The sequence below is a fragment of the Gossypium arboreum genome, chromosome 10 (genome assembly GCF_025698485.1).
Source record: "Gossypium arboreum isolate Shixiya-1 chromosome 10, ASM2569848v2, whole genome shotgun sequence".
Lineage (NCBI taxonomy): Eukaryota > Viridiplantae > Streptophyta > Magnoliopsida > Malvales > Malvaceae > Gossypium > Gossypium arboreum.
In genome coordinates, this window is record NC_069079.1 from 12,807,578 (window position 1) to 12,835,518 (window position 27,941).

The 27,941-nt window shown below is 33.3% G+C and overlaps 1 protein-coding gene across 3 annotated transcripts; it reads left to right on the forward strand.

Moving 5' to 3' along the window:
* The first annotated feature begins 24,255 nt into the window (after positions 1 to 24,255).
* Positions 24,256 to 26,218, forward strand: LOC108466091 (psbP domain-containing protein 2, chloroplastic). Of its 3 annotated transcripts, none has more exons than XR_001868602.2 (4): positions 24,256 to 24,621; positions 24,761 to 24,916; positions 25,141 to 25,464; positions 25,738 to 26,218. XR_001868602.2 is itself a non-coding variant. In XM_017766458.2 (3 exons), exons 1-3 carry the CDS (start codon positions 24,298 to 24,300, stop codon positions 25,399 to 25,401), a joined length of 741 nt encoding a protein of 246 aa, XP_017621947.1. In that variant the 5' UTR covers positions 24,257 to 24,297; the 3' UTR covers positions 25,402 to 25,571. The 3 variants fall into 3 exon arrangements, 1 of the variants encoding a protein (XP_017621947.1); XR_001868603.2 differs by having other exon boundaries at positions 24,257 to 24,621; positions 25,878 to 26,218; XM_017766458.2 differs by lacking the exon at positions 25,738 to 26,218 and having other exon boundaries at positions 24,257 to 24,621; positions 25,141 to 25,571.
* Positions 26,219 to 27,941: the final 1,723 nt, after the last annotated feature.

The following is a 27,941-nucleotide window of genomic DNA, read 5'->3' on the forward strand; positions in this document are numbered from 1 at the left end:
AAATAAAAGGCTAGTAATAAAGAAATGAAAAGGGAGGGATGATGAAAACAAAGTTGTCTCATCCATGCTCCCCCATTGCCGTGACTTGAGGAAGGAAGAAGAAGAGGATTCTCTTGCTTCATGTTCGGTTGGTTGATGTTTAGGAAGAGGTATGCTTGATGTTATTCCATGAAATTCATGCATATTTCTAGATGTTGGTTTAAATTCTTTTGCTATTTGATGAAGATGATACTCGGCCATGAGTGTTGTCTTCTTGGTTGGTGTTTGATGTTGGGGTGATGAGGCATGAAGATGATTGAGTTTGAGTGCTTAATAAAAAGGATGGGTCTTAACAACTTCATGAAGTATTCGACCATGGTGCTAAAATGTTGTATTGTGTTTAAACTTAGAATTTTTAGTTATATGGATGTGTTAAGTTGCTTGAAATGTTAGATTAATTTGAACTCATCACCAAGTTCTTTAGGCAACCCATGTTAAAAATTTTGGTATTGAGATGCCTAGAACTTTCGGCCATAGTAGCTATGGAGAAATAAGGTTTTTGTTTCTTTGGATGTATCTTGTTGTATGAGTGCTTGAACAAACTATGATTAAATAGATGCATAGATTCAAGGTGGGAAGAATTGGCTATTATGCTTGATACTAATGCCGAATATGAGAATGTTGTACTTGAAAAATGTAGGTGAACATGACAAGTGTATTTGGCTTAGGGCATAAAGGATATGAAAATTTGGTATTTATTTTTGATTGTGTGTGTATGACCATGGATAATTGGCTGCACAAATATTATAAATACATAATTGGCTGCACAAAAACATTATACATGATCGGCCAAGGTAAATTATTTGAGTAAAGTATATCTTGATGGTACATTTCGGCTAGTATAAAATGTATATGGATGTCGTATGACTATGTTTAATTTGGGAAGTAAATTGTTTGATTTAGCTCAAGAGCCTAGAGGATCAAAGTTGGATAAGGGAAAGGAAAAAGTGGTCGAATAGCCGTTGAAATCGTTCGACAACATCCGAGGTAAGTTTTCGAGTAATGAAACTTAGTTTATGATTTGATTAAGTCATGACATATAAGCATAACAAATAAACGGTGATATAATGATTCTACTTGAATTGTATATTGAGGTGATTAGTTTATACCTATGACGGGTAGCCGAATGTGTATAGAGATCATGTTATATAGCAAATCAAAATCATACTCTTTGTATGTGGCTATTGAGCCGAAAATGGTAATGGTTGATAAGCGTCTTGTGTTTGAATTCTAGTTATGATAATGAAATATGGATGTGTCATGATTTATTGGTATATGTGCTTGATTATTCGGATGATATCCGGGCTAAGTCCCGAAGGCATTTGTACAAGTTACTATATCCGGCTAAGTCCGAAGGCATTTTTTGAGTAGTTGCTATACCGGGCTAAGTCCTGAAGGCATTTGTGCTAGTGACTATATCCGGCTAAGCCCCAAGGCATTCATGCTAGTGACTATATCCGGGCTAAGACCAAGGCATTTGTGCGAGTTGCTATATCCGGCTAAATCCCGAAGATACTTGGGTTTGGAAGCGAGCAATCTTGCTGTAATAATTTCAATTAATACGCTCATAAAATACAAACGATAAGGTATGTTTCGTATATGCATCGGAAAGGTTGATTCCTTTCAAATAGTACTCGCTCAATTGATTAACGAGCTTCCGGCCTTTAGTTAGGTTTGATACCTTGTGTATGAATATGTTGATTGAAGCGTGAAGTAAGTATGATTATAAGAATGTGCATATATGAAGTTATTCATTTAGCCATATGAATGTTATACTTTAGTCAAAACTAATTTCATTACTCAAACTTACTAAGCATTAAATGCTTATTTCGTTGCTTTGATTCTCTGTTTTATAGATTTTGCTCGTCAGCTATCGGACTCGGGATTGTCAAAGTCGAAGTTGTCCACACTATCGAAGCCCTTTTGGTACTTTTTTAGTTGAACTATGATAATGGCATGTATAGGACTGCCCTTTCTTGTTAGTCAAGTACCTTTGGTAATGTATATATTTGGATAGCCATGCGAAAATGGCTTATATATATATTGAGCATAGCATTATAATCATTTTGTATGTTGTTCATTGAGTGGTATGGAAATGTTTGGTAACGATTAGCCATTGGAATGGTTAATCACGATCATTTTGGTGCTATGTATGACAAAATTCTAGTTGATCCATGGAAAACCATGAAATAGGTAGAGTTTACCTTAAAAAAAAAAGATGCTGACAGCAGCAGTGATGTGGATTTGAAAACTCGCTAAAAATAGTAGGAATGGAATTAAATAGTGAATAAATTATGTAATCGAACCTTAATGAATCTATTTTCATATGGAAGAAGCAAAATGACCATATGAGCCGTATTCTATGAGATGTTTAAGTTTTCGTGAAACAGGGCCAGAACGGTTACTGGATCCCTTGTTCTGACTTTGTAAATTAACTATAAATTAATCAGAGATAATTAAAAGTCATTCCCTATATGTACAGATTCCTTTTCGAGTCTAGTTTCTTTAGAAACAAACGGCATAAGTATTGAAGCCCTGTACAGGGAGATATCTAAGTCGTAATGCATGAAGGTCAGAGTAGTCGAACCCTGAAATAGGGGAGACTTTAACTAATAAACTGTACTAATTGGCCCAACCAAAAATTCTAGAAAACAATTTGAAGATAGATGTATGGGTCTAGTTTCAGGAAAAATTTATGGAAATGGTTTTCGAGCTTTGGAACTCGAGATATGATTTTTAAAGTGACTGTGATGCAGTTAACCAGCTTGTCTGGAAATTTAAGAATGAACTGTGTAAGTAAATGAATTAAGTCCGTTAACACCTCGTGTTTGACTCCGGCAACGGTCTCGGGTACGGGGCATTACAAAATGAATCCAATGCCTACCAGCAAGCAGTTACAGGAGGGTTTGATATCTATTACCTCACTTTCGATTAGACTAAGGACATGTTTTAATTCATAAACTAATATAAGTTGTCTTTTCCTATTACAATTTGACCACGTAATATTGTTTAATATTAGTTTAAACATTAAACAGACAATGAGAAACATTTGCTTCCATTTTACTTTGCGTGCAAAAAACATATGAGGACATTATAAAAAGTATTAATGTAATTCGTTAATAATTTCATTAACCAATCTATTCAAAAAATTACAATTGTACATTGATGAAAATATTACACTTAGGGCACTAGATCCAACACTTCGTAACCCAAAATATTTCATTTGGACACGAATGATAAACTACACAAATAAAGTTTGTCCTTTGTGCATTTTCTATAATATATTTCATCACTTCCTCGCACAAAATGCATCTACCCTTTATCTATCCAACATATTGTAACAGCCCGGTTTTAGCTAAATCGGAATGGTTTTGAAACCAAAAATATGAGGTTAGAAAATTATTTTAATATTATTTTTGGTTTTTATAGTATGTGAATATATATGTGTGAAAATTTTGTGAGCTAAATTTAACGTTTGAGTGCTTAAATTGAGAAAAGGGCTAAATCGCGTAAAATGCAAAAGTAGCATGCTATAGTTAAAAGTGTCCAATTGCTATGATTTATTAAATGTGAGGTCCTTATATGTAATTAGACCATGATTAGTGAAATTTGACATAAATGGTCAACCATTAAATGTTTTGTTAATGTTTCAATTAAGCTTAAAATAGTAATTATATAATTAAGTTAATTATAAAAAAACATAACAAAATGGTTTATTATTTCTCATCTTTTCCAACCAAAAATTAGAAGATAAGAAATCCAAAAGATCAGGTTTTCATTTAGCTAGCTTGTTCTTTGATTAAGGTATGCATTTTGCTTAGTTTTTTATGATTTCTACATTTTTGTGATCGTTGCTTTGATTACTAACTAGCCCATGCCTCAATTTTTGAATTGGTTGATGAATTTGTGAGTTGCCATTGATGATAGCTTAATGTTTTTGAGTGTTGATGATGGAAAATGAATAATTGTTGATAGATTAATATGTTTTGTTAAGTGATTTTTTGGTAAAAATACAAATTAGGGATTAAATTGTGAAAAGACGAAAATGTGGGGTTAAAAGTGTGAATAAATGTGAAATATGGGCTACTAGGCGTATTATGGTAATTCAGCTAAGTATGGATTAAATTGAATTGTGTGAATTTGATGTATTTGAGAAATAGGGACTAAATTGATTAAATGTGAAAGTCTAGGGGCTAATGTGTAAAAAAGCCTAAATGTGTGTAGTGGACTAAATTGAAAGGTTATGTGATTAAATGAGTTAAATTTGTTATAATATAGATCAAGAAAAGAGGAACCCGGACTTAGATCAAGGCAAGAACAAAGTACTCGACTAATCGACTAGTTTCGTCATTTTTATGTCCGAGGTAAGTTTGTACGTGATAAACATTGTTACAATTACATTTTTAAGGCTTTAATATTGCATAAATTATATATATGACACGATGGTTATGTACGACGATGAATTGATTATGTTTGGCACTTAGTGTGCATATCGAGATAGCTTCGGCTATATAAAGCACTTAGTGTGCGTATCAAGATAGCTTCGGCTATATAAAGAACTTAGTGTGCAAATCAGAATAGCTTTGGTTATATATGACACTTAGTGTGCCAGACTGAGATAGCTTCGGCTATGAAAGACACTTAATGTGCGAGATATTGAGTATTCGACATTATCACATAAATGTATGAGTTCAATATGAATTTGTATAGGTATGTACGTATAAAGCATGAAATCCAAATAGAAGAAGTTATGAACTTGTTCATAAACACTTGAGTAAGTATGAGGAAAGTTTGTTGGTCACCATGATTTAGATATTAATTAGTACGAATTTACTAAGCTATGAAGCTTATTGTGTGTTATTTGTTTATATTTTATAGAGAATCAAAGCTAACTTGGACTCGAGGATCGCCGGGAAGCGTCATTACACTATCGATCATTTTGTTGGTACTTTTGAAGCTTTGTATATATGGTATATGGCATGTATAGGCCAGTGCCATCTTAGTATGTTTTGAGTTATGATATTAGCCATGAGATTTAGCTTGTAAATGTTGGTGTGTATGGCCATTTAAGTTGGCTTGAATTATATGTTTGATAGGTGATAGATGGGATGTATATAATGCCTTATATGTTGGCTTGTTTTGGAATGTTTTTGGATATGGAATTGAGTAGTTGAAATGGTTGTAGATAGATGGCATGATATGTGTATGAATCGACATATTTTGGCTGTCTATATATGTGTTGAAATGGTACCAATTTGGCTGCTATGTATGCATGAGAAAAGGGTGGCAAATTGATTTTACAAATGGCCTATTTTTGTCCACACGGGCAGAGACACGGGCATATGTCTCAGCCGTGTGTGACACACGGTCATGTTACACAGTCATGTGTCCCCTAGGGTACCCTTTCGAATTAAGTCAGTATACCCTACAGGTTTGACACGGTCTAGACACACGGACGTGTCTATTGGTCGTGTGTGACACATGGGCTGGCACATAGGCGTGTGGCAGGCCGTGTGGCACAAGTCAATAACCTCTCCAGTTTTCCCACGGTCATGGCACACGGGTGTGCCATCGGCCGTGTGGTGTAAGTCAGAATGTATGCCCTGCTTTCACACGGCTTGTGACACGAGCGTGTCTGGTGGCTGTGTGAGGCACGCGGCTTGTTTACACGAGCGTATGACCCTTTAATGTTGAAAAATTCTAAGTTTCCCAAAGTTCGTAAATGTTATCGATTTAGTCCTGAACCACTTCTAAGTATGGTTTAAGGTCTCGTAGAGCATTACAAGGGACATTGTGAATGTTTTGAATGGATTTTGAGTATAAACGTATAAATGTATGTGAATAAGGTGCGTTATCCAGTAATGCCTCATAACCTTATTTCGGTGATGGATACGGGTTAGGGGTGTTACATTTTATTGGTGCCAGAGCTACGGTTTAGTCGATTCTAGGACTAACGTAGCTTGTAAGAGTCTAGCTATACATGCCATATATCTAAACTACGATAGTGTGAAGATTCCTGATAGTTAAAATGTGTTTTTATATAGCAAATGGATCCCGATTGAGCCATAGTTGACGATAGTGAAAGTAATGCACCCGCTCCCACTCAAGGGGCAGTGCAGTCTGATTCTAGACTTGTAACTAGTAGCCAAGGGGGAGGGGCTAAGGAAGCCTTCTTCCAAATAATGAAAGAGAGGTTTATAGAGTTCGTTCAAATGAATCCGGCTACTCAACAACCTCCACCCCTACATGTTCCTCAACAAGTCCTAGTTGTGCCACAAATGATAGATCCAATTGGATTGAGTAAGTCACCTGTTGATAAGATTTAAAAACACGGGGCTAAAGAGTTTAAGGCTACCATTGATGATGATGCTGAGAGAGCTGAGTTTTGGCTCGAGAACATGATTAGAGTATTTGAGGAATTATCATGTACTCCTGAAGAATGTATAAAATGTGTGGTATCTTTACTTAGAGATAATGCATATCATTGGTGGAAAAAGTTGACATCGGTGGTTCCTAGAGAACGAATTACCTGGGAGTTCTTTCAATCTGAATTTAGAAAGAAGTACATAAGTCAGCAATTTCTCGATTAGAAACATAAATATCTTTTAGAATTGAAACAAGGCTGTATGACTGTAACCGAGTACGAGAGGGGATTTGTACGGTTGAGGAAGTACGCTCGAGAATATGTTTCAACTGAAGAAATAATGTGTAAGCGATTTATTGGTGGGCTGAATGAAGATATTAAACTTCTAGTTAGGATATTAGATTTGAAAGAATTCATTGTGCTAATTGAACAGGCATGCAAATCTGAAGATTTTAACCAAGAAAAGAGAAAGGCGATTCAGAGGTAAGAGATTTGAAGAAGAGATCGATGAGTAAATCTTATCATTCCTCATCGAAGAAATCTAGAGACTATTTTAACTGATCGATAGCTTCAGTTGGATATCAAAATAGAGATTGCGAAAAGCAATACACCAACCCTAAAGCTTAAGCCACATCAGTATTGAGTGTTGGTAATGTAAAGATGTTAAACAGGAGTGTCAACAATGTGAAAGACAGGATTTTGGAGATTGGTAGGTGAAAAATAATAATAGAACTTGTTACAGTTGTGGTTCACGAGATCATTTTATTAGAGATTGTCCTGAGTTAATTGAAAAAAATAAATCTTAGAATGTAAAATCGAACAACACTCTCGAGGGAGGCCGCCAAGAAATATGGGAAATGCAAGCGGTAACTATGGTACAATGAGAGATTCTATAGCCAGAGGCCAGAGCACCTGCTAGAGCCTATGTTATTCACGCTCGCAAAAAAGCGTCATCTCTGGACGTCATTACTGGTACATTCACTCTCTATGATATTAATGTGATTGCATTGATAGATCCAGGATCTACTCACTTGTATATATGTATGAATTTAGTATCCAGTAAGACTTTTCTATAGAGTCTACTGAAAGAAGATTGATTTGAGATGTCAGAATAATAAGATTATCTGGATTAAGTTAGATGATCCAGATGGCTTGCCAGCAGTGATTTCATTGATGTTAGCTTAGAAATATGTGAGAAAGGGTTACGAAGCTTATTTTGCTTATGTGCTTGATACAAAAGTGATTGAAAATAAGATTGAATCAGTGCCAGTTGTGTGTGAATATCCGGATGTGTTTCTTGAAGAGTTACTGGGTTTACTACCGATCTGAAAGGTTGAGTTTGGCATTGAGTTAGTGCTAGGAACTACACCGATATCGATATCTCTATATCGAATGGCACCGACAGAGTTAAAAGAATTGAAAGCTCAGTTGCAAGAGCTGACGGATAGGAGTTTTGCAAGATCGAGTTTCTCATCTTGGGGTGCTCTCGTATTGGTTGTGAAAAAGAAAGATGGCATGATGAGAATGTGTATAGACTACAGACAGCTGAATAAAGTAATAATCAAGAATAAATACCCTCTACCGCAGATTGATGATTTGTTTGATCAATTAAAAGGGGCTACAGTGTTTTAAAAGATATATTTTAGATCGGGTTATTATCAGTTAAGAGTTAAAGATTCTGATGTACCGAAGACTGCATTCAGAACGAGATATGGTCACTATGAATACTTAGCTATGCCTTTTGGACTTACGAATGCACCTGCTACCTTTATGGACTTAATGAACCAAATTTTTAGACTGTACCTAGATCAATTTGTTGTAGTGTTCATAGATGATATTTTGATATATTCACGAGATGAAACTGAGCATGCCGAGCATTTGAGAAGTGTATTGCAGATTCTATGTGATAAGCAATTATATGCAAAGTTTAGTAAATGTGAATTCTGGTTGCGCGAGGTTGGTTTTTTGGGGCATATTATGTCAGCATCGGGTATTCGAGTTGATCTGAACAAGATTTCTGCAATAATGGATTGGAAGCCTCCGAGAAATGTATCTGAAGTCCGTAGTTTTTTTGGACTAGTTGGCTATTATAGACGGTTTGTAAAAGGCCTTTCGATGATTGCAACTCCATTGACGATGTTGCTTCAAAAAGATGTAAAATTTGAATGGTCAGAGAAATGTCAGAAAAGTTTTGATCAGCTAAAAGCTCTTTTAACCGAAGCTCCAGTGTTAATACAACCAGAATTGGGTAAAGAATTTGTGATCTATAGTGATGCATCGTTGAATGGTCTGGGCTACATTTTGATGCAAGAAGGCAAAGTCATAACTTATGCCTCTAGACAGTTGAAGCCATATGAAAAGAATTACCCGATGCACGATTTAGAGTTAGCAGCCATTGTGTTTGCATTGGAGATTTGGCGCCATTATCTGTTCAATGAGAAATGCCACGTTTATTCAGATCACAAGAGTTTGAAATATTTAATGACTCAGAAAGATTTAAATTTGCGACAGCGGAGATGGTTAGAATTGCTAAAAGATTATGAGCTAGTGATTGACTACCATCCGGGAAAAGCAAATGTGGTGGCTGATGCATTAAGCCAGAAATCTTTGTTTACTCTACGTGCAATGAGTACACAGTTGGTACTATCTGATGACGGTTCTATTACAGCTGAGTTGAAAGTGAGACCGTTATTTTTACAGCAGATTTGTGAAGCTTAGAAAGTTGATAATGAAATGTTAGCAAAACGAACTCAATGTGATTTGAACCTTGATTCAGAATTTCAAGTTGACGTTGATGATTGTTTGAGATTCAGAGGTCGAATATGTGTTCTGAGAAATTCAGAGTTGATTCGGATGATTCTCAACGAAGCACATAGTAGTCATTTATTTATTCATCTGGGAAGCACAAAAATGTATAACGATTTGAAATAACTCTTTGGTGGCATGGTATGAAAAATGACATTTCAGAGTTCGTTTCTAAATGTTTGATTTGTTAGCAAGTCAAAGCTGAACATCAAGTGTCGTCAGGTTTATTACAGCCTATCATGATTCCTGAGTGGAAATGGGATAGAGTGACTATGGATTGTTTTTCGGGTTTGCCCTTATCTCAGAGTAAGAAAGATGCAATCTGGGTTATAGTTGACAGATTGACAAAATTGGCTCATTTCATTCCGGTACGAACGAACTATTAGCTTGAAAAGTTAGCTGAGTTATATATCTTCGAGATTGTGAGATTACACGGAATACCTGTTTCTATTGTTTAAGATAGAGATTGGAGATTCACATTGAGATTTTGGAAGAAACTGCAATATACATTGGGTAAAAAACTATATTTCAATACTGCAATTCACCCGCAGACGAATGGTCAATCTGAGCGAGTTATTCATATACTCGAGAATATGTTGAGATGTTGCACTCTTAAGTTTTAAGGTACGTGGGAAAAGTATTTGTCGTTGATTGAATTTGCATATAACAAAAGTTTCCAATCAAGTATTAAAATGGCACCGTACGAAGCTCTATACAGACATTAGTGTAGAACACCATTGTATTGGACTGAGCTAAGTGAGAATAAGATTCACGGGGTTGATCTAATTAGAGAAACAGACAAAAAAGTGAAAGTAATTTGTGATAGACTGAAATCAGCGTTAGATCGTCAAAAATACTACGCAAATTTGAAACGAAAAGATATTGAGTTTCAGATTCAGGATAAAGTGTTTTTGAAAGTATCTCTGTGGAATAAAATACTTCAATTTGGTCGTAAAGGCAAATTAAATCCGAGATTCATTAGACTGTATGAAATTATCGAGCGAATTGGACCAGTGGCTTATCAATTAGCATTGCCGTCTGAGTTAGAAAAGATTCATAATGTATTTCATGTATCGATGCTTCGACGATACCGATCCAATCCTTCACATGTTATTTCCCCAACCAAAGTTGAAATTCATTCAGACTTATCATACAGTGAAGAATCGATTCGAATTCTCGCTCGCGAGATCAAAGAGCTGAGAAATTAGAAAATTGCATTAGTGAAAGTATTATGGCATCGACACGGGGTTGAAGAAGCTACATGGGAACCCGAGGATGCTATGAAAAATAAATACCCAAACCTATTCACTGGTAAGATTTTCGGGGACGAAAATCCCTAAGAGGGGAGAGTTATAACAACCCGATTTTAGCTAAATCAGAATAGTAGTTTTGAAACCACAAATCTGAGGTCAAAAAATTATTTTAATATTATTTTTAGTGTTTATAGTATGTGAATATATGTGTGTGAAAATTTCATGAGCTAATTTTAACGTTTGAGTGTTTAAATTGAGAAAATGACCAAATCGCGTAAAATGCAAAAGTAGCATACTATAGTTAAAAGTGCAAATTGCTATGGTTTATTAAATGTGAGGTTCGTATGATGTAATTAGACCATGATTAGTGGAATTTGACATAAATGGTCAGCCATTAAATGTTTTGTTAATGTTTTAATTAAGCTTAAAATAGTAATTATATAATTAAGTTAATTATAACAAAACATAACAAAATGGTTTATTATTTCTCATCTTTTCCAACCGAAAATTAGAGAGAAGAAAGCCAAAAGATTAGGTTTTCATTCAGCTAGCTTGTTCTTTGATTAAGGTATTTATTTTGCTCGGTTTTTGATGATTTCTACGTTTTTTCGATCGTTGCTTTGAGTACTAGCTAGCCCAAGCCTCAATTTTTGAATTGGTTGATGAATTTGTGAGTTGCCGTTGATGATAGCTTAATTTTTTTGTGTGTTGATGATGGAAAATGAATAATTGTTGATAGATTAATATGTTTTGTTAAGTGATTTTTTGGTAAAAATACAAATTAAGGATTAAATTGTGAAAAGATGAAAATGTGGGGTTAAAAGTGTGAATAAATGTGAAATATGGGCTGATAGGGGTATTATGGTAATTTGGCTAAGCATGGATTAAATTGAATTGTGTGAATTTGATGTATGTAAGAAATAAGGACTAAATTGAGTAAATGTGAAAGTCTAGGGGCTAAAGTGTAAAAATGCCCAAATGTGTATTGTGGACTAAATTGAAAGATTATGTGATTAAATGAGTTGAATTTGTTATAATATAGATCAAGAAAAGAGGAACCCGGACTTAGATCGAGGCACGAACAAAGTATTCGACTAACCGACTAGTTTCGTCGTTTTTATGTCCGAGGTAAGTTCATACGTGATAAACATTGTTACAATTATGTTTTTAAGGCTTTAATATTGCATAAATTATATATATGAGACGATGGTTATGCACGATCACTTCTAAGTTATCAATTTAGTCCCAAACCACTTCTAAGTATATTTTAAGGTATCGTAAAGCGTTACAAGGGACATTGTGAATGTTTTGAATGGATTTTGAGTATGAATGTATAAATGTATGTAAATAAGGTGCGTTATCCAGTAATGTCTAGTAACCCTATTCCAGTGATGGATTCGGGTTAAGGGTGTTACACATATTTTTTTCGTCCTGTTTGGAAATAAGGTTGATAAGGATAAATTTGTTTCTTTGATCACCGATGTTTTCGTTAGATGACGCATCCCCTTCAATACAAAATTTATACATCTCACCAGGTTTATTATCGTATGCCCGTATTGTAGACCTTTATTATATGATTGATTCCACTATTTCTTGGGTATCCTGTCGAGGTATTCAACATCGAATTTGTTTATTCTCGTAAATTCTCCAACATTTCATGGAATCGATGTTGGATGAGCTTGTACCTTGTCGAAGAAAATAAAGAGTATATCAATGAATAAAAATAATGTGTTAAAAAGTTATAATGAATTAATATTTACTATATACCCATCTTAATAGCATATCGTCATTCATCATCCTTATGTAATCGACCAATGTAATTTGACCCGGTATGACGTTTACAATACCTGAGATGTGCATAGTCCCATAGGCTTCCATGTCGATTAATTGCAACATGTATTCTAGGTGCCCTATTAGAAATGATGCATATATCGGGTTGTGACACAACATGCCTTCTCAAGTTAGGAAAAAAGAAGTCCCAAGCATCAAAAGTTTCTTGGTCAACAATTACAAAAGCTATTGGCAGGATTTTTTTTATTACCGTCTTGTGCAACAACCAATAACAACTGATATTTATATCTCCTATTTATGAATGTGTCGTTAATTTGGACTAATGACTTACAATACCATAATGCTTCAATACATGGCTTGAATGTTCAAAAAACAAGATGTAAAATTCTTTTCCCTTAGACCATTCGATTTTTATGATACACAAGTTCTGTTTGTAGATCAATAATGATACCTGAGATGTTCTGGTTTAGTACCTTCAACTGTGATAGTCCTAATTAGACCCTAGTCAGAAAGTGGTTTCGGGACCACAAAAACCGAGTTTTATAAATAATTAAAAGTTATATTCTATGTTCATGATGTGAGTAAATGCATGTGTGAAAGTTTCAAGCATTAATTTGGTCATTTTTAAGTGAATTTATTAAAATGGACTTATATGAAACACTTTAGAAATGTGATAGGTTAATTTTTATAATGGTCTATTAGTGCATGTATTAAAAAGAGTGGTTTTGCATGTCAATTTACCCATAATATATATAGTGGCCGGCCAAGAAATGATGATGCTCCACAAATTCTAATTTAATATAATTTTTAAGTTAACAAATGATTTAAATAATTCTAATAACATGAATTAAAAAAAAAAAGAAATGATAGGGATGAATAATAGAAGAAAGAGAAGAGAGAGAGGGTGTTCATCTTCTTCTTCTTCTCTCAAAGCCGAAACAAAGATGAAGGAATAAGGGGAAATTTAGCCCAAAGCAATTCGGCATTTTTCTTTAGCTAGTAAGAGGTAAGTTTTGAATTGTTGATTTGGTTTTATGATATGTTAAGTTAATAATTGGATGCACTCTTGGTAATGTCAAGAAAGTTGAAACTTCTATGGTGGTTTAGGCATCATGCCGTGAATCTAAGTGTTAGAACTAGAGGTTATTTTCATGTTGTATGGAATAAAAGGGGGATGATAGTATGGAATGAAGATTTTTGAATAAGTAGTTTAGTAGCACCTTGTACATTCGGTTATATTGAGTCTAATTGGAATGTTAATTTCTTTCTCTATGATTATTTTCCTTGTATGTTAAATGGTTTTTGATAGGGCGAATGAATTATGAAGGTCATAATTAGAATGTATGAAGTTTAAGGTGCGAATTTTAGTCTTGGTGATATGGATAATTCGGTTGAAATATCGAGTATGGGAGTTTCCATTTTAGGTTAAGATAAAAAAAATGATTAATAGGCATTAAAAGGTTAAATGTATGAAATTTGAAGTATAAGAACTTATAGGTAATTACATAGGTAATGTTAAATTTAATTTGGTATATTCGGCCATATAGGTGTATATGTTTGTGATATTATTTTTAACTCTCTATAATCGATTAAAAGAGTAATATTGGCTTATAAGGTTGAGTTGATTCATGATTTTGTATATTAGAATTAAATTACCTGAGATTAAGTTATCTTAGTAGTGGTAGTACATTCGACCTTGAAGCACTAATCAAACATTAGTTAAGGTTTTAATGTTTTGAACAAGGATAGTTGTGAAATGAAGTGAAAATCATTAAATTATACATATAAGTATCCAACAAGGTAATTAAACTACTAAATGTATTTATTCTAGATCAACAAATCAAAGGGGGAGAATCAAACAAGGGCAAAGCAAAGACAATTGAGTAGTCGATTGGGAATCATTTTCATCCAATATAAGGTAAGTCCTTAAGCATTTTTGTAAGGTTGATTAGTTTGTATATAAATAATACTAGTGAATCATAAAAGAATTCCTTTTTATAAGTATTCTTTTGGAGTGATTTTCCTATTTATTAATGTGACCATATGCGCTATTTGAATTAAGTAAATTGCCTTATCATAATGAGTTAACATATGGCACTATGTGTGCGGAATTAAGTGGCACTATGTGTGCCGAATTAAGTGGCACTATGTGTGCCGATTTGGATGTTGAAGCATGAGAGAAAATCCAATGCACTGAGTGTGCGGTTTACTATGGCACTATGTGTGCGAGTGTGACGAGCACTATGTGTGCAAATTCAGTTGATAATATAAAATGTGCATGAAAGAACGAAGTGGTAGAACTAGTAACTAAAATATCGAACTTGAGACATGTGCTGAGTAGGTATAAATTTATCTAGTGTATCATGGTTCCATGCTTTGAGGAATCGGGTCTAAATCAATTGGGTTGTTTTGGTATTTGATTTGATTGTAGGACTTGGCATGAGATTGAACCGAAATTCTAAGAAATTATAGCATAGTTCGGTATGGTTGGAGTAATTGATCTTGCATTATTTGTTTTCTCTTATGATCTTTTATTAATGGATGGTAGTGTAATGCTTATGACTTACTGAGTTATATACTCATTTGGTGTGTTTACTTGTTACTTATTTAGGTTTCTTTGACCTATTTTGTATGCTCGGGACCATCGTCGAAGTCATCACACCAGCTTGCAACTTTTTGGTACCTTCTTCTTAGTTGGTCTAAGAGAACATTTTGGCATGTATAGGCTATTATGTTTTGTTTGAACTTTGATATGTATACTTTTAGCCATGCGAATATGGCTTAAATGTTAAGTTTGGATTTGGTGTTATGTATGTCAAATTACTAGTTAATCCATGGAAACCATGAAATAGGTAAAATTTACCATAAAATAGATTCAGACAGCAGTAGTGATGTGAATTTGAAAAATCACTAAAAATATTAGAAATGGAATTAAATAATGAATAAATTATGTAATCGAAGCTTGATGAGTCTATTTTCATATGGAAGAAGCGATACAACTATATGAGCTATATTTTATAAGATGTTTAAATTTTTGTGAAACAGGGCCAGAGCAATTTTTGGATCCCCTGTTCTGACTTTGGGAATTCACCATAAATTTTAAAAAGATAATTAGAAGTCATGCTTTATATGTAAAGATTCATTATTGAGTCTAGTTTTATTAGAGACAAATGGAATAGGTATTGAAGCCCTGTACAGGGAGATATCTAATTCGTAATGCACAGAGGTCAGAGTAGTCAAACCCTGAAACAGGGGAGAATTTAACTAATAAACTGTACTAATTAGCCCAACCAAAAATTCATACAAAAATTTTAATAGATATATATATGAGTATAGTTTCAGGAAAAATTTACGGAATTTGATTTCGAGATTCGGAACTCAAAATATGATTTTTAAAGCGACTGCGATGCAGTTAGCCAGCTTGTCTAGAAAATTTTAAAATGAATTGTATGAGCTGTTTAAGTAATGAATTAAGCCCGTTAACACCTCGTGTTTGACTCCGGCAACGGTCTCGGGTACGGGGTGTTACATCAACTATTGCTACAAATCATTATATGAATAATCCCACCTATTATGCATCTTTTCCATTGGCTTCTATTTTGTAGCCCATGCCTTATTGTATGACACAGTGTAATTATACTCACTACAGATATTAGCAATCAAAACCAACATGGGAATCTTAGGATTCGCTTTCACCATTAGTAAGACAGTATCAGATACAAAGTCAGAATCTAATTTTGAATGATCCTATGACATACCTACAACAACACAATTATTTCACCATAAGTAAGACAATGTTAGAGATAAGGCCATCAATTACTTTCAAATGATCCTGTGACATACCTGCAACAACATAAGTATGTGGAGCATCATATTCCATGATTTTCCATGGACATCTACTGTCATGCATTTCATACTTCGCATCATATATGTAACACCCCGTACCCGAGACCATTTCCGGAGTCGAACACGAGGTGTTAACGGACTTAATTCATTAATTAAACAGCTCATACAATTCATTTTAAAATTTCCAGACAAGCTAGCTAACTGCATCACAGTTGCTTTAAAAATCATATCTGGAGTTACGAAACTCGAAATCCAATTCCGTAAATTTTTCCTGAAACTAGACTCATATATATATCTACTAATTTTTTCTAGAATTTTGGTTAGGCCAATTAGTACAGTTTATTAGTTAAAGTCTCCCTGTTTCAGGGTTCAACTACTCTGACCTCTGTGTATTACGAATCAGATATCTCCTGTACAGAGCTTCAATGACTATGCCGTTTATCTCTAATAAAACTAGACTCAATAAGGAATCTTTACATATAAAGCATGACTTCTAATTATCTTTGTAAAATTTATGGTGAATTTCCAAAGTCAGAACAGGGATCCAGAAATCGCTCTGGCCCTGTTTCACAAAAATTTAAACATCTCATAAAATATAGCTCATATACCTGTTTCGCTTATTCCATATGAAAATAGACTCATCAAGCTTCGATTCCATAATTTATTCATTATTTAATTCCATTTCTACTATTTTTAGTGATTTTTCAAACTCACGTCACTGCTGCTGTCTGAATCTATTTTATGGTAAATTTTACCTATTTCATGGTTTCCATGGATTAGCTAGCAATTTGACATACATAATACCAAATATGATCATGATTAGCCATTCCAATGGCTAATCATTACCAAGCATTTCTATTTCCATACCACTCAATAACCATATCATAAGACCATACATATAAAATGATTATAATGCTATACATGCCATACTCAAAATATACAAGCCATTATGCCAAGATGGTATACGGATAGTGTGGCGTGCCTCCGACCGTTTCCGATTTCCGAGCTGGCTTGTCAACACTACAAGGAATGAAAAGGAGGAGTAAGCATAAATGCTTAGTAAGCTCACATGCAAATAGCAAGTAACATAACCATATAAGCAAACATAAAACATCATTTGCATAATCATCACCAAGACATTCATATCACCTTTTCATTTATCATCTTACCATATTGTTGTTATATCGAGTTTTCAACCCGAGGGTTAAGTACATACCTGTTCAAAGTATCCATTTCACAACACTTACCAATACGTCCCTTTCATCTTGAGTATTCCTCCATTTGAGTAGAACTTTACCCGTTGAACACATCGGAATATAATTCGGATACATGGATAACTTGCACATAAGTGCCACATATGTAGCCAAGCTACCATGTAACCCGCCCATAAGTGAACTCGGACTCAACTCAACGAGCTCGGGCGTTCGCATCCATAAGTGAACTCGGACTCAACTCAACGAGTTCGGATGCCTAGTTACATCTCACGAACTCGGACTCAACTCAACGAGTTCGGCGCTCGCATCCATAAGTGAACTCGGACTCAACTCAACGAGTTCGGATGCCCAAATATCCCAGTGACATGTCACTTGTATCCTAATCCATTCCCGAGGTTCAACGGACCTTTTTCCCAATCATGTGTCTCAACCATCTTCTACGGAATGTCGATACGATACTCGGTAGTATTTCACATTTTCCAAGTATATAACATAATTTGACATATTATCAAACAATTATCACAAGTATAATATTTCATAATAATTATCATATCATTTAAAAACATTAAAACATTTAAAATAATAACTATGTTACCAACATTTACATATGAACTTACCTCGTATGCGAAAATGGCTATTTTACCATTTCGTCCACAACTTGGTATTTTCCCATTTTAGCCCAATTTCAGTTTTCCTTACTCTATCATTTAAAATATAGTCTAATTAGGACTCACATTATTCAAATTGACCCAAAATCATATTTTGGAAAAATTACAATTTTGCCCCTAAACTTTTGCATATTTACACTTTTTCCCCAAAGCTCGTAAATTAAAATTCAGCCTATTTTCTTATGTTTTATGACATGCTGATCATTTTTCCTTCTATGGCAACATCAAATTCTCACTCTAACATGTACTTATGACTATTAGGTATTTTTACCGATTAAGCCCTTTTGCTCGTTTTCACTTAAAACCGAGTAGCACAAGTTGTCTAACATAATTTAAAACCTCACATTCTATCATAAAACACCAAAATACACAAATTTCACCTATGGGTATTTTTCCAAATATAAACCCTAGGTTAAATTATTGCTAGCATAAGCTAAATCGAGCTAGGGACTCCAAAACGTAAAATCATTAAAAGCGAGGCTAGAACGGACTTACAATCGAGCTTGGAAGCTTGAAAACCCTAGCCATGGTTTCTCCTTGCTATATTCGGCCATGGGGTTGAAGATGAGCAAAATTGGCTTTTAATTTTGTATTTTAATTCATTTTACCCTAAATGACCAAAATGCCCTTACTACTAAACTTTCCAAAATTCCATCCATGTCCAATTTTGTCCATAGACTTAGAAATTGGTAAAATTACTCTTTAAGGACCTCTAATTAATAATCTAATTCAATTTTATGCAAAATACTTCTAGAACACAAGTTTTGCAATTTATTCAATTTAGTCCCAAATTTCAAATTAAGCACTTTATGCATAAAATTTCTTCACGAAATTTTCACACAATCATGCAATCATATCATAGACCTTAAAATAATCATAAAATAATTATTTATATCTCGGATTTTGTGGTCACGAAACCACTATTCCGACTAGGCCCAAAATCAGGATATTACAATATATTTTTGGCTCATGATTTTGTAACATGTAATTTGACACCATGCTTTATGCTATATCGCTTTACTACAACAACAAAAACATCTTTGGATGAAAAATCTATTCTAACTTGTAAATCATTGAAATTTGTAAAAGAACTCGCATTGTTTGGTCTTCTGTTAGGAAGTTTTGGAAATTGTAACCCATCTTCCGCAAAAATCTCAACATTAAGTATATAGGATGAAGGTTCATATGCCGTAAAATCTAGTTGGGTTCTTCCAGTATTGTCCGGACTTTACTGTTAAAATCATTCCCTTCTGGTTTAGTAGGAACAACCTTTAGTTTAGAAAATAATGCAATTTCTGAATCATCTGGCCAGACTCCCAAATTGGATCATCATCGGTTTTAGCTTCCTCTTTATTATCAATCCAAGTGGTGGTTTCATGTCTAGGGTTGGATGTCCCTTTGTTGTTGCAAGTTTAAGGGAGAACATCATCTGTTCTCATCAACCCTATGTTAAAACCAATATTACTTATGGATTGCATACTCGTGTAACTTTATGGCATTCTTGCATAAGTGTTTCCAACATATAACATCAACGTTTCGAAGTTGAAATAAAAAAAAAAACTCATAGAATTTTGTGTTAGGGCCTCAATGTTCAGGTTACCAACTAACTCTGGCTATAATGTTCAGGTTACCAACTAACTCTGGCTATACGCCAAAGTTAAAATTGAAGGCTAAAACTAAGAAATGCCTTCTCATTAATGATTCCAACATTCCTTACTACAAACTTTGTAACAACGTCGTGAAACCACCGCACAAGGTCGGACTTTCTACTTTCTGTTCCCAAAACAAATTAACTGGAACTGTTGTTGAACTCTGATCACCTTTTTCAACATCGACAAACTAGGCATATAATTCTAGTATAGCATTTATAGTAGAGCTGTAACACCCTTTACCCGTATTCAACGTCGAAATAGGGTTATGGAGCATTACCAAACTTACAACACATATAAACGTACTTTTTTTCATGCATTCAATTAATTCATACAATCATCATTCAAGTTAAATCAATTTGTCCCTTATAATATCCTACGTGGCCTTAAACATTCTTTGGAAAACATTCGGGACTAAACTGGTAACTCAAGAAACTTCCACAAGACTTTGAAAATTTTTCTCAAAATAGGGGACATATGCCCGTGTGGACATTTGAAATGGGAGCACATGGTCGTGTCCCAGCCCGTGTCTGACCCCGTGTAACTCTTTGACTTAGGTCACATGGCCAACACACATGCCCGTGTGGCTAGCCCGTGTGCCTTGAAAATGGCCATACACGTTCGTGTGCCAAGCTGTGTACTAGGTCATGTCAAACCTATAGAGTATACTGACTTATGCCACACAGCCAAGTCACATGCCCATGTGTGAAGCTGTATGGAGCATGCTGACTTGATTTTAATTTCAACACCAGGGGACACACGGCCGTGTAACATGATCGTGTGTCACACACGGCCGAGACACACGCCTATGTCTCTACTCGTGTGGACAAAAATAGGTTATTTGCAAAGCCATTTTGCCACCCTATTTTTACATACCTGCACAAGCATAATTTGCAACATTTTATAATCAATAGGTAGCCAATCCATAACATTTCATACACATATTATACCAAATTGAACCAAAACACATGGTTTTATCTTATACCACAACATGTACCAAAATCACCAGTTCAAGTAACCATAACTATCATCTTTATATCTAGCCTATACATGCCTTATTTACATATATCTATGAGTTCAAAAGTATCAGTCAAAAATTGGATAGTGTGATGCGTATCTCTGACTTTATCTGAATCGAGCGAGCTATCGAACCTCTATAAAACATGAAAAAGAAACAGAGTAAGCTTTATAGCTTAGTAAGCCCATATAATTCAGAATTTAACTTACGATTTATGCATAATCAAACAATTAAACAAAGTATATCAAATTCACTTGTCAAATGCCTATACACAAGCATTTATCAATATGTTAGTCTCATAAGTACATATAACCAACCTTTATCTCAATTTCATACATCAATTCATCATCGTATTCACTTTTTTGAGCTATGATCGGTAAACTCCTTCTGAGCTGATAAACAGTAAGCTCTGACAAGCTGAGAACAGTAAGCTCTTATGAGCTAATATATCGGTAAGCTCATACGAGCCGCGGTGGGTCCGCAACACGTGTAGGATCTCGACCTAAACGGTAACCCTAGTGACATGTCACTCGTATCCTACAAATTCCTACAGTTCAAACGGGGCTCGGTAACCATCAGACCATATTAATAGGGCATTCAAATTTCAAGTAGATCATTTACTCAATTACATACATTCATTTCAAATAATTACAAGTATTTAAAATTTCGATTCTAATTATACGAACTTACCTCTTATCGCTTGGATAACAAATATCGGCTAATCGTCAACCTTTCCTTTTCCCCAATCTAAATTCAATCCTTTCTTATCTTGATCTATATATATTTCAAAATTAGAACATTCAATATCTGATCTATTCAATTTACCCTTTAATTCATATTTTGTCAAATTTACACATTTGGCCCTAATGTTTCACACTTTTACAATTTAGTCCCTATCACATAAAATTGCAAATTCATGCAATTAATCACAAAGCCATGCTTAGCCGAATTTTAATGGAGTCCCTAGCACCCCATATCTTTTATTTACTCACACTTTTACCTACATAATTTTACATTTTCACAAATTAATCCCTTTTTGACATTTTTGTCAAAAATCACTTTATAAAACTAGTAAATTTATCAATAAACCTTCATAATCTATCATTAATATCAATTTACTCAAACATTCAACAATGGAAACATGTTAAATCTTTAACAGTTTCGAAATTTAAAGTACGGGCTAGCTAGAATACGAAGCAACGATCACAAAAACATAAAAATCATTAAAAAAAAGGGACAAATTTGGACTTACATGCATAGATGATAGCTAGTTGAACAATTGAAGCTATTTTAATGGCTTTTCTTCTTCAAAAATCGGTTAGGAAGATGATAATATGAGCAAAATTACATTTTGTTTTATTAATTTAACTTTTAATTATCAAATACCAAAATTAACCTTAAATTAAAATATTTAAAGTCACTTAAATGATGTCCATAAAAGTCCACTAACATTTAAAATGTTCTAATTACCATTTACGACCACCATAATTAACAACCAAATCTATTTAACACCTTAAACTAATAGAACAACACTTTTGCACTTTACATGATTTAGTCTTTTTTACCGAATTAAGCATTCAAACGATAAAATTACTTAACGAAAATTTCACACAATCATAATATCATGCTGTACACATTAAAATAATAATAAAATAAATATTTTGACATTAGATTTGTGGTCCCAAAATCACTGTTCCGATTTGACCAAAAATGGGCTGTTACAAGAGCAATATGTATCAAGCTTTAACTCAACATCTATGTTGCCTTTGAGCTCAAATGTATCATATCTAATAGGGCTCATTGACGTTAGATATCTATATTTTAAGCCCGAAATTCTCCTCTAGCTTGAAGTCAAGACTTTCCTTCTAATTCTTGAAATAAGCTCGTTCAGTTTGATACTCTGGTTGAAAGTCAATTTTGTAGATTAGGCTGATACAAAAAATGAACTCATTTTTGGTGTCACAAATTTGATTGTCGTAATAAATAACGACTCTAATTTGTCTACTCATCTTCACCAAAAAACCTAGTTCACGTGTTTGAAACGAAAACATTATATAGAAAAAAAATACTCATTAACCAAATTCAAACAACAACACTTAAACTAATTTATTTTGTTAGGTTGATTTTTGAACTTCAAATTTTTAACATTAATAATCTTTTCCTTGTACAAATCTTCAGCTTGAAATTTAAATATGAAATCGTCTCCATATCATTTTTCATTTTATAGGAAACTCTACCATAAAATATGAAACATATTTCAAAATATTGGAAAAGATTGGGCATAACAAATAAAAAAACACGCTTCTAATAAGAAGCGTTTTTTGAAAAGCTTTTTAAAAATAATATTCCTATTTTGCCACAAAAAAGATTGGATGTAAGTTCTATATCAAAATTCTCGAGTTTTTAGAATTCAATCTAACTATTAATTTTATTATTTACGGAAAGTATTTTCATGTGACGTGACAAGAGAGAAGGTGAAAATGTGCTGTGTAGGATGCGCTTTCACTCCTCTCTCTTACCATGTCACCTGAAAATGCTTTCTACAGGAAGCGTTTTTATCATTATACCAAAATCAACCTATGTCCCTAATTTTTAAATAAAATAGCCTAAAACCCTATTTCTTTTAAACTGACATACATCCTAATTTTGCCAAGATATGGTATTAATTTATTTTTTTAATATAAAAAGGAAGGAATAAAAGCCGTTAACCAAACACCATTCTAGGTGTTGCTAGACTAGAGGCATCGTTGTGTTGGACCTGAAGCATATATATCATAATTTTTACCTTACATCCTCTGGTTTTCTTTTATATCACAAATGTCTTGTGTTATCATTATTGATACATGATACTGCTGACATGGATTAAATAGTTTACGTGCCGAAATTTTATTGACTAGGTTATCATGCATTAACAGGGTAGTACCAAAATAAACGTATTAAATTATAAATTTATCATCATAAGTGAAAATTAAAATTTTATCATTATCTTTTGAATGTTGTTTCACAATATATTTGGAATATAACAATTAAAATTGTGATTGATTTTACGATTAAATATTAAATTTTATTGAATTTCACCAACAAATTTAAGTTTTTTAATTAAATTTCACTATTCAATAACAAAATTTAAGAAGAAATTTTTTAAATATTTTATTTTAATAGTTAAAAATAAGATAATCTGTAAAATGTTAAACGATAATAAATTAAATTAGAATTTTATTTAATTAAAGAAATACTTGAAAATAAAAATATATAAAGAAAAATATTAATATTATATTTGATAAAATAATATTTTTTAATATTATATCTATTTATTATTTTTAAATATGTAAATAAAATATAAAAAATATTTTATTAAAATTTGTCTTCAAATTATTTAAAATTAAAATTAAATAGTAAAATTTAATTAAAAATCAAATTTTAGTGACAAAATTTAATATAGAGTTTAATTATAGGGATTAATTTACTTTTAGTTCCTAAATACAATGGTGAATACTAATAAAAATGAAGGGCAAATTTCAATTTCCAAAACAAACATTTTAAAAAGTGCACATTAAATATTTTATTAAATTATAGGTACCATATGAGAAATTATCTCACTAATGATGTTAAGTTTTATCCCGGAAAATAGCTGCTTGCTGTTCACCAAAATGGATTCCCAAATTTGCGTCCCTATCTCAAACCAAAGCCCCTACTGCTACCATTTCCATCGTTCCTCTCCAAAGTTCCCTTGTTTCGTACCCAAAGCTCTCAGACCCCATTCTCTTGAAAACAACAAAAATCTCAACAAAGCCACCTTGCTATCTCCACTTTCCCTCACGAAGAGAGCCCTCAATTCCTCAGCCCTCCTCCTTATCTTTTATGGGTTTTTCCCTCACAATTCCAAAGCTTTCTCTGACAAAGATTTGGACCTCGAAAGGTACACAGATTTTGAGCAGGGTTTCACCCTTCTCAGGCCTTCTTCTTGGAACAAGGTACTTATATACCATCATTTATATCAAGATAAAACGTGGAGTTATGAATGAAAAAATGTTTCTATTTTTCCGGCAAACTTGTTTTGTTCTCATTTTCTGAACATGGAGTGTAATTAATAATCAATCTGGGGGATTTAAGGTTGAGAAAGCAGGGGCAACTGTTTTGTTTGAGGAGGCAAACGTGGGAAGTAACAATGTTGGGGTAGTTGTGAGCCCAGTTCGTTTAAACAGCCTTGGAGAATTTGGTACTCCCCAATTTGTAGCTGATAAGCTTATACAGGCTGAAAAACGCAAGGTACTTACACTCAGTTCCAAGTCCGTCTAACAGAGGGGACTACTACATTTGTGGAACTTCTACTGTCTTCTTTCTGCATTGTAATGTGATGTATATGCTTCTTCTTTCTATATTTAGAGGATAAGTTGAATCGAATATGATTGTAGTTTTTCTATTTCTTAATTCAGTTTTGATGTCTAGGGAAATTCAGAATATTGTTTTATACAGTACTCTTCCAATTATAGGAAAGCACAAAGGATGCTGAGGTAATTGGAGTTGCCAAGAGACCTGGTCAAGGAGGCTTACAAGTGTACGAGTTTGAGTACAAAGTGGATAGCACCAGGGGAGGAATGAAGAGGATCCTTTCAGCAGCTTTTGTGGCATCAAAGAAGCTCTACCTTCTTAATATAGCTCATTCAGACAAACCTGAAAGCCCTCTGGATACCCATACAAGAGCCGTATTAGAAGAAATTCTCCACTCTTTTGATGCTTTACCTTCTACATAGCATTCTGAAGAAGTATTATTTTTACACAATTTCATGCTTTTGCACATCGGTATTCAAAGACGGGTAATTGCTGCTGACTTGGTTTTTTTTAATCCCCAGTTTAAATTGAATAGGAGGATACCACCAGCAGACTGCTGAAAATAAAAACTGACATACAGGGTATTGATTAATTGGTATTATCAACATTTAAAATGACTCCACATCAACTTTATTGGTAATAAACCATTAAACAGATTCAAAGTTGAAAAAGAGGAAGGAAAAAAGAAATGAGAGTGAGGTTCCTTTGTTTTAAATTGTGTCATATGAAGCTGATGGATGACTGTTCCGTTTTTTTAGGTCGTAGGTATTTTGTATAAACCATGCATAAGTCAACCCTTCGCATTGAGTTTCCATGACAATAACATGCGGTTCATACAACATATATGAGCGTTCTTTGAATTTCAAGTCTTACAGAACCAAACCATTTTTATGGCTAGGCAAATATGGAATGAGCAATGATAATCTTGGCTGAGATCTTTAGCTGTGCAGAGTCATTACTTAATATTCCTATCAAGGTGAAAGCCAATTGTTTGAGAATCATGTTTAGCAGTCAATTAAATTTCTTCATGTCTGGATCAATACGGAGGCGACGGTGTGCGGATGAAAAACACTACTATATTACAATATTATCGTTTATTAAAATTTCTTTGAGCAAGATATCTTTAGCTCAGAGTTGTTTTCCATTGTCGTATGTATGAATATGTGATTGAATGTTCATACTAAGTATTAACAATATGAATATTATTTCTATTTATACAGTTGAGCATTTTCCTTTCTATGGCATGCTAGACTAGGATATTTGAATTATCAATTTTGAAATATGTCTAATAATGGTTATATATCTTATAAGAAAGATCATGTTGATGAACATGAAATTGGTGTGGCTTCTAAAATGACTAAGAAATATTCCACAAGTTTTGAAAAAAAAAAATTCTAATTTATTTGAATTTGTTCATTTTGATATTTGTGTATTGAACGGTGTGTTAACTAAAGAAGGAAAGAGATACTTTGTAATGTTCATTGATGATTATTCTCAATTTACTAATGTTTTTTTGATTAAAACTAAGGATGAAGTCTTTGAGAAATTTAAAAAAAAAATAAAATTAAAACTCTTATTGAAAATCAAAAGGAGAAGAAAATTAAAATTCTTCGAAGTAGTAGAGGTGAGTATTTTCTAAATTTGTTCTCTATGTTTTGTGAAGAGAATGAAATAATTCATTAAACAACGACACCATATGCACCCTAAGAAAATTGTATAGTCGAAAGAAAGAATACAACATTAGTAAGTATGATTAATAGTATGTTGTTAAATGTTTAGCTACCTTGTAATCTTTGAGGTGAAGCACTATTAACATGTCAAATTACTAATAGAATTCTACTGAAAAAGTTACAAGTATCACCATATGAATGATAGAATATTGACAGAAAATCGGGTTTAAATTATTTTAAAGTTTGGGCATGTATAGCTTATTATAAAGTATTTAATCCTCATAAAACAAAGTTAGGACCTAGAATTATTAAAAGAAACTTTGTTGGTTATGCAAAAAAACTCAAGGGCATATAGATATTACTTAACATAGGCTCTAATATTATTACATATGTATACGATTTTTCGAGAATAATTTTTTTTTTGATAATGATGATTATGGTGAAAGAAATTATGATAATATTACTTGTGATGAAAGAAAAGGAGAAACAACATGAATTGGCCCTACAATTGGTAATAAAAAGAAAAAAACAATTGAACTAATTGAGCCAAGAATAAGTTTGAGAATGAGAAAAGAACAACATTTACCTTTTGAATTTATTTCTCCGAATTTAGTTATCTTCTTAGTCGAAGGAGACAATGTAACATCCCGAATTAGGGGCCTAGACCGAACAGTGGTTTCGAGACCACAAATCCAAAGTAGAAATAATTATTTTATAATTCTTATGAGGTCTATGATATGATTGCATGCTTGTGTGAAAATTTCATGAAGAAATTTTATTGATAAAGTGTCCAATTTGACATTTAGGACTAAATTGCAAAAGTTACAAAATGTGAGTTCTAGAAGCTTTAAGCATGAAATTGCCATGGATTATTAATTAAAGGTCCTTAAATAGAAATTTTCCCAATTTTTATATTTATGGACAAAAATGGGCATGAATAGAACAAATTTGAAAGAAAGGCTTTAAGGGCATTTTTTTTTTCATTTGGTTAATAAAAAAATAAAAAGGGAAAAATAAGTCAAAATTGATGTCCATCTTCTTCATGTGTGCCGGAAATTCTAAGGGTTCCATAGCTACGATTTCTTCAACTTTCAAGCTCAATAGTAAGTGCATCCTAGCCCCGTTTTTAATACTTTTTACATTTTTGAAACCCTTGTAACCCGATTTACCTATTTCTAGCCATATTTTGAAGTAGGGTTCATGTTTGAAATTTGACCTATGTATGACATGCATGTATTTTGACGTTTCATGGTAGATTATGGAAGTTTGATGTGTGTTTAACATCTTTTACC

What these genes read in the sequence shown, in the direction of transcription:
- LOC108466091 (XM_017766458.2), top strand. Translation starts at nt 24,298, where the DNA reads ATGGATTCCCAAATTTGCGTCCCTATCTCAAACCAAAGCCCCTACTGC. An exon ending in GGCCTTCTTCTTGGAACAAG is followed by an intron (nt 24,622 to 24,760) that starts GTACTTATATAC and finishes GGGGGATTTAAG; the next exon opens with GTTGAGAAAGCAGGGGCAAC. An exon ending in TACAGGCTGAAAAACGCAAG is followed by an intron (nt 24,917 to 25,140) that starts GTACTTACACTC and finishes TTCCAATTATAG; the next exon opens with GAAAGCACAAAGGATGCTGA.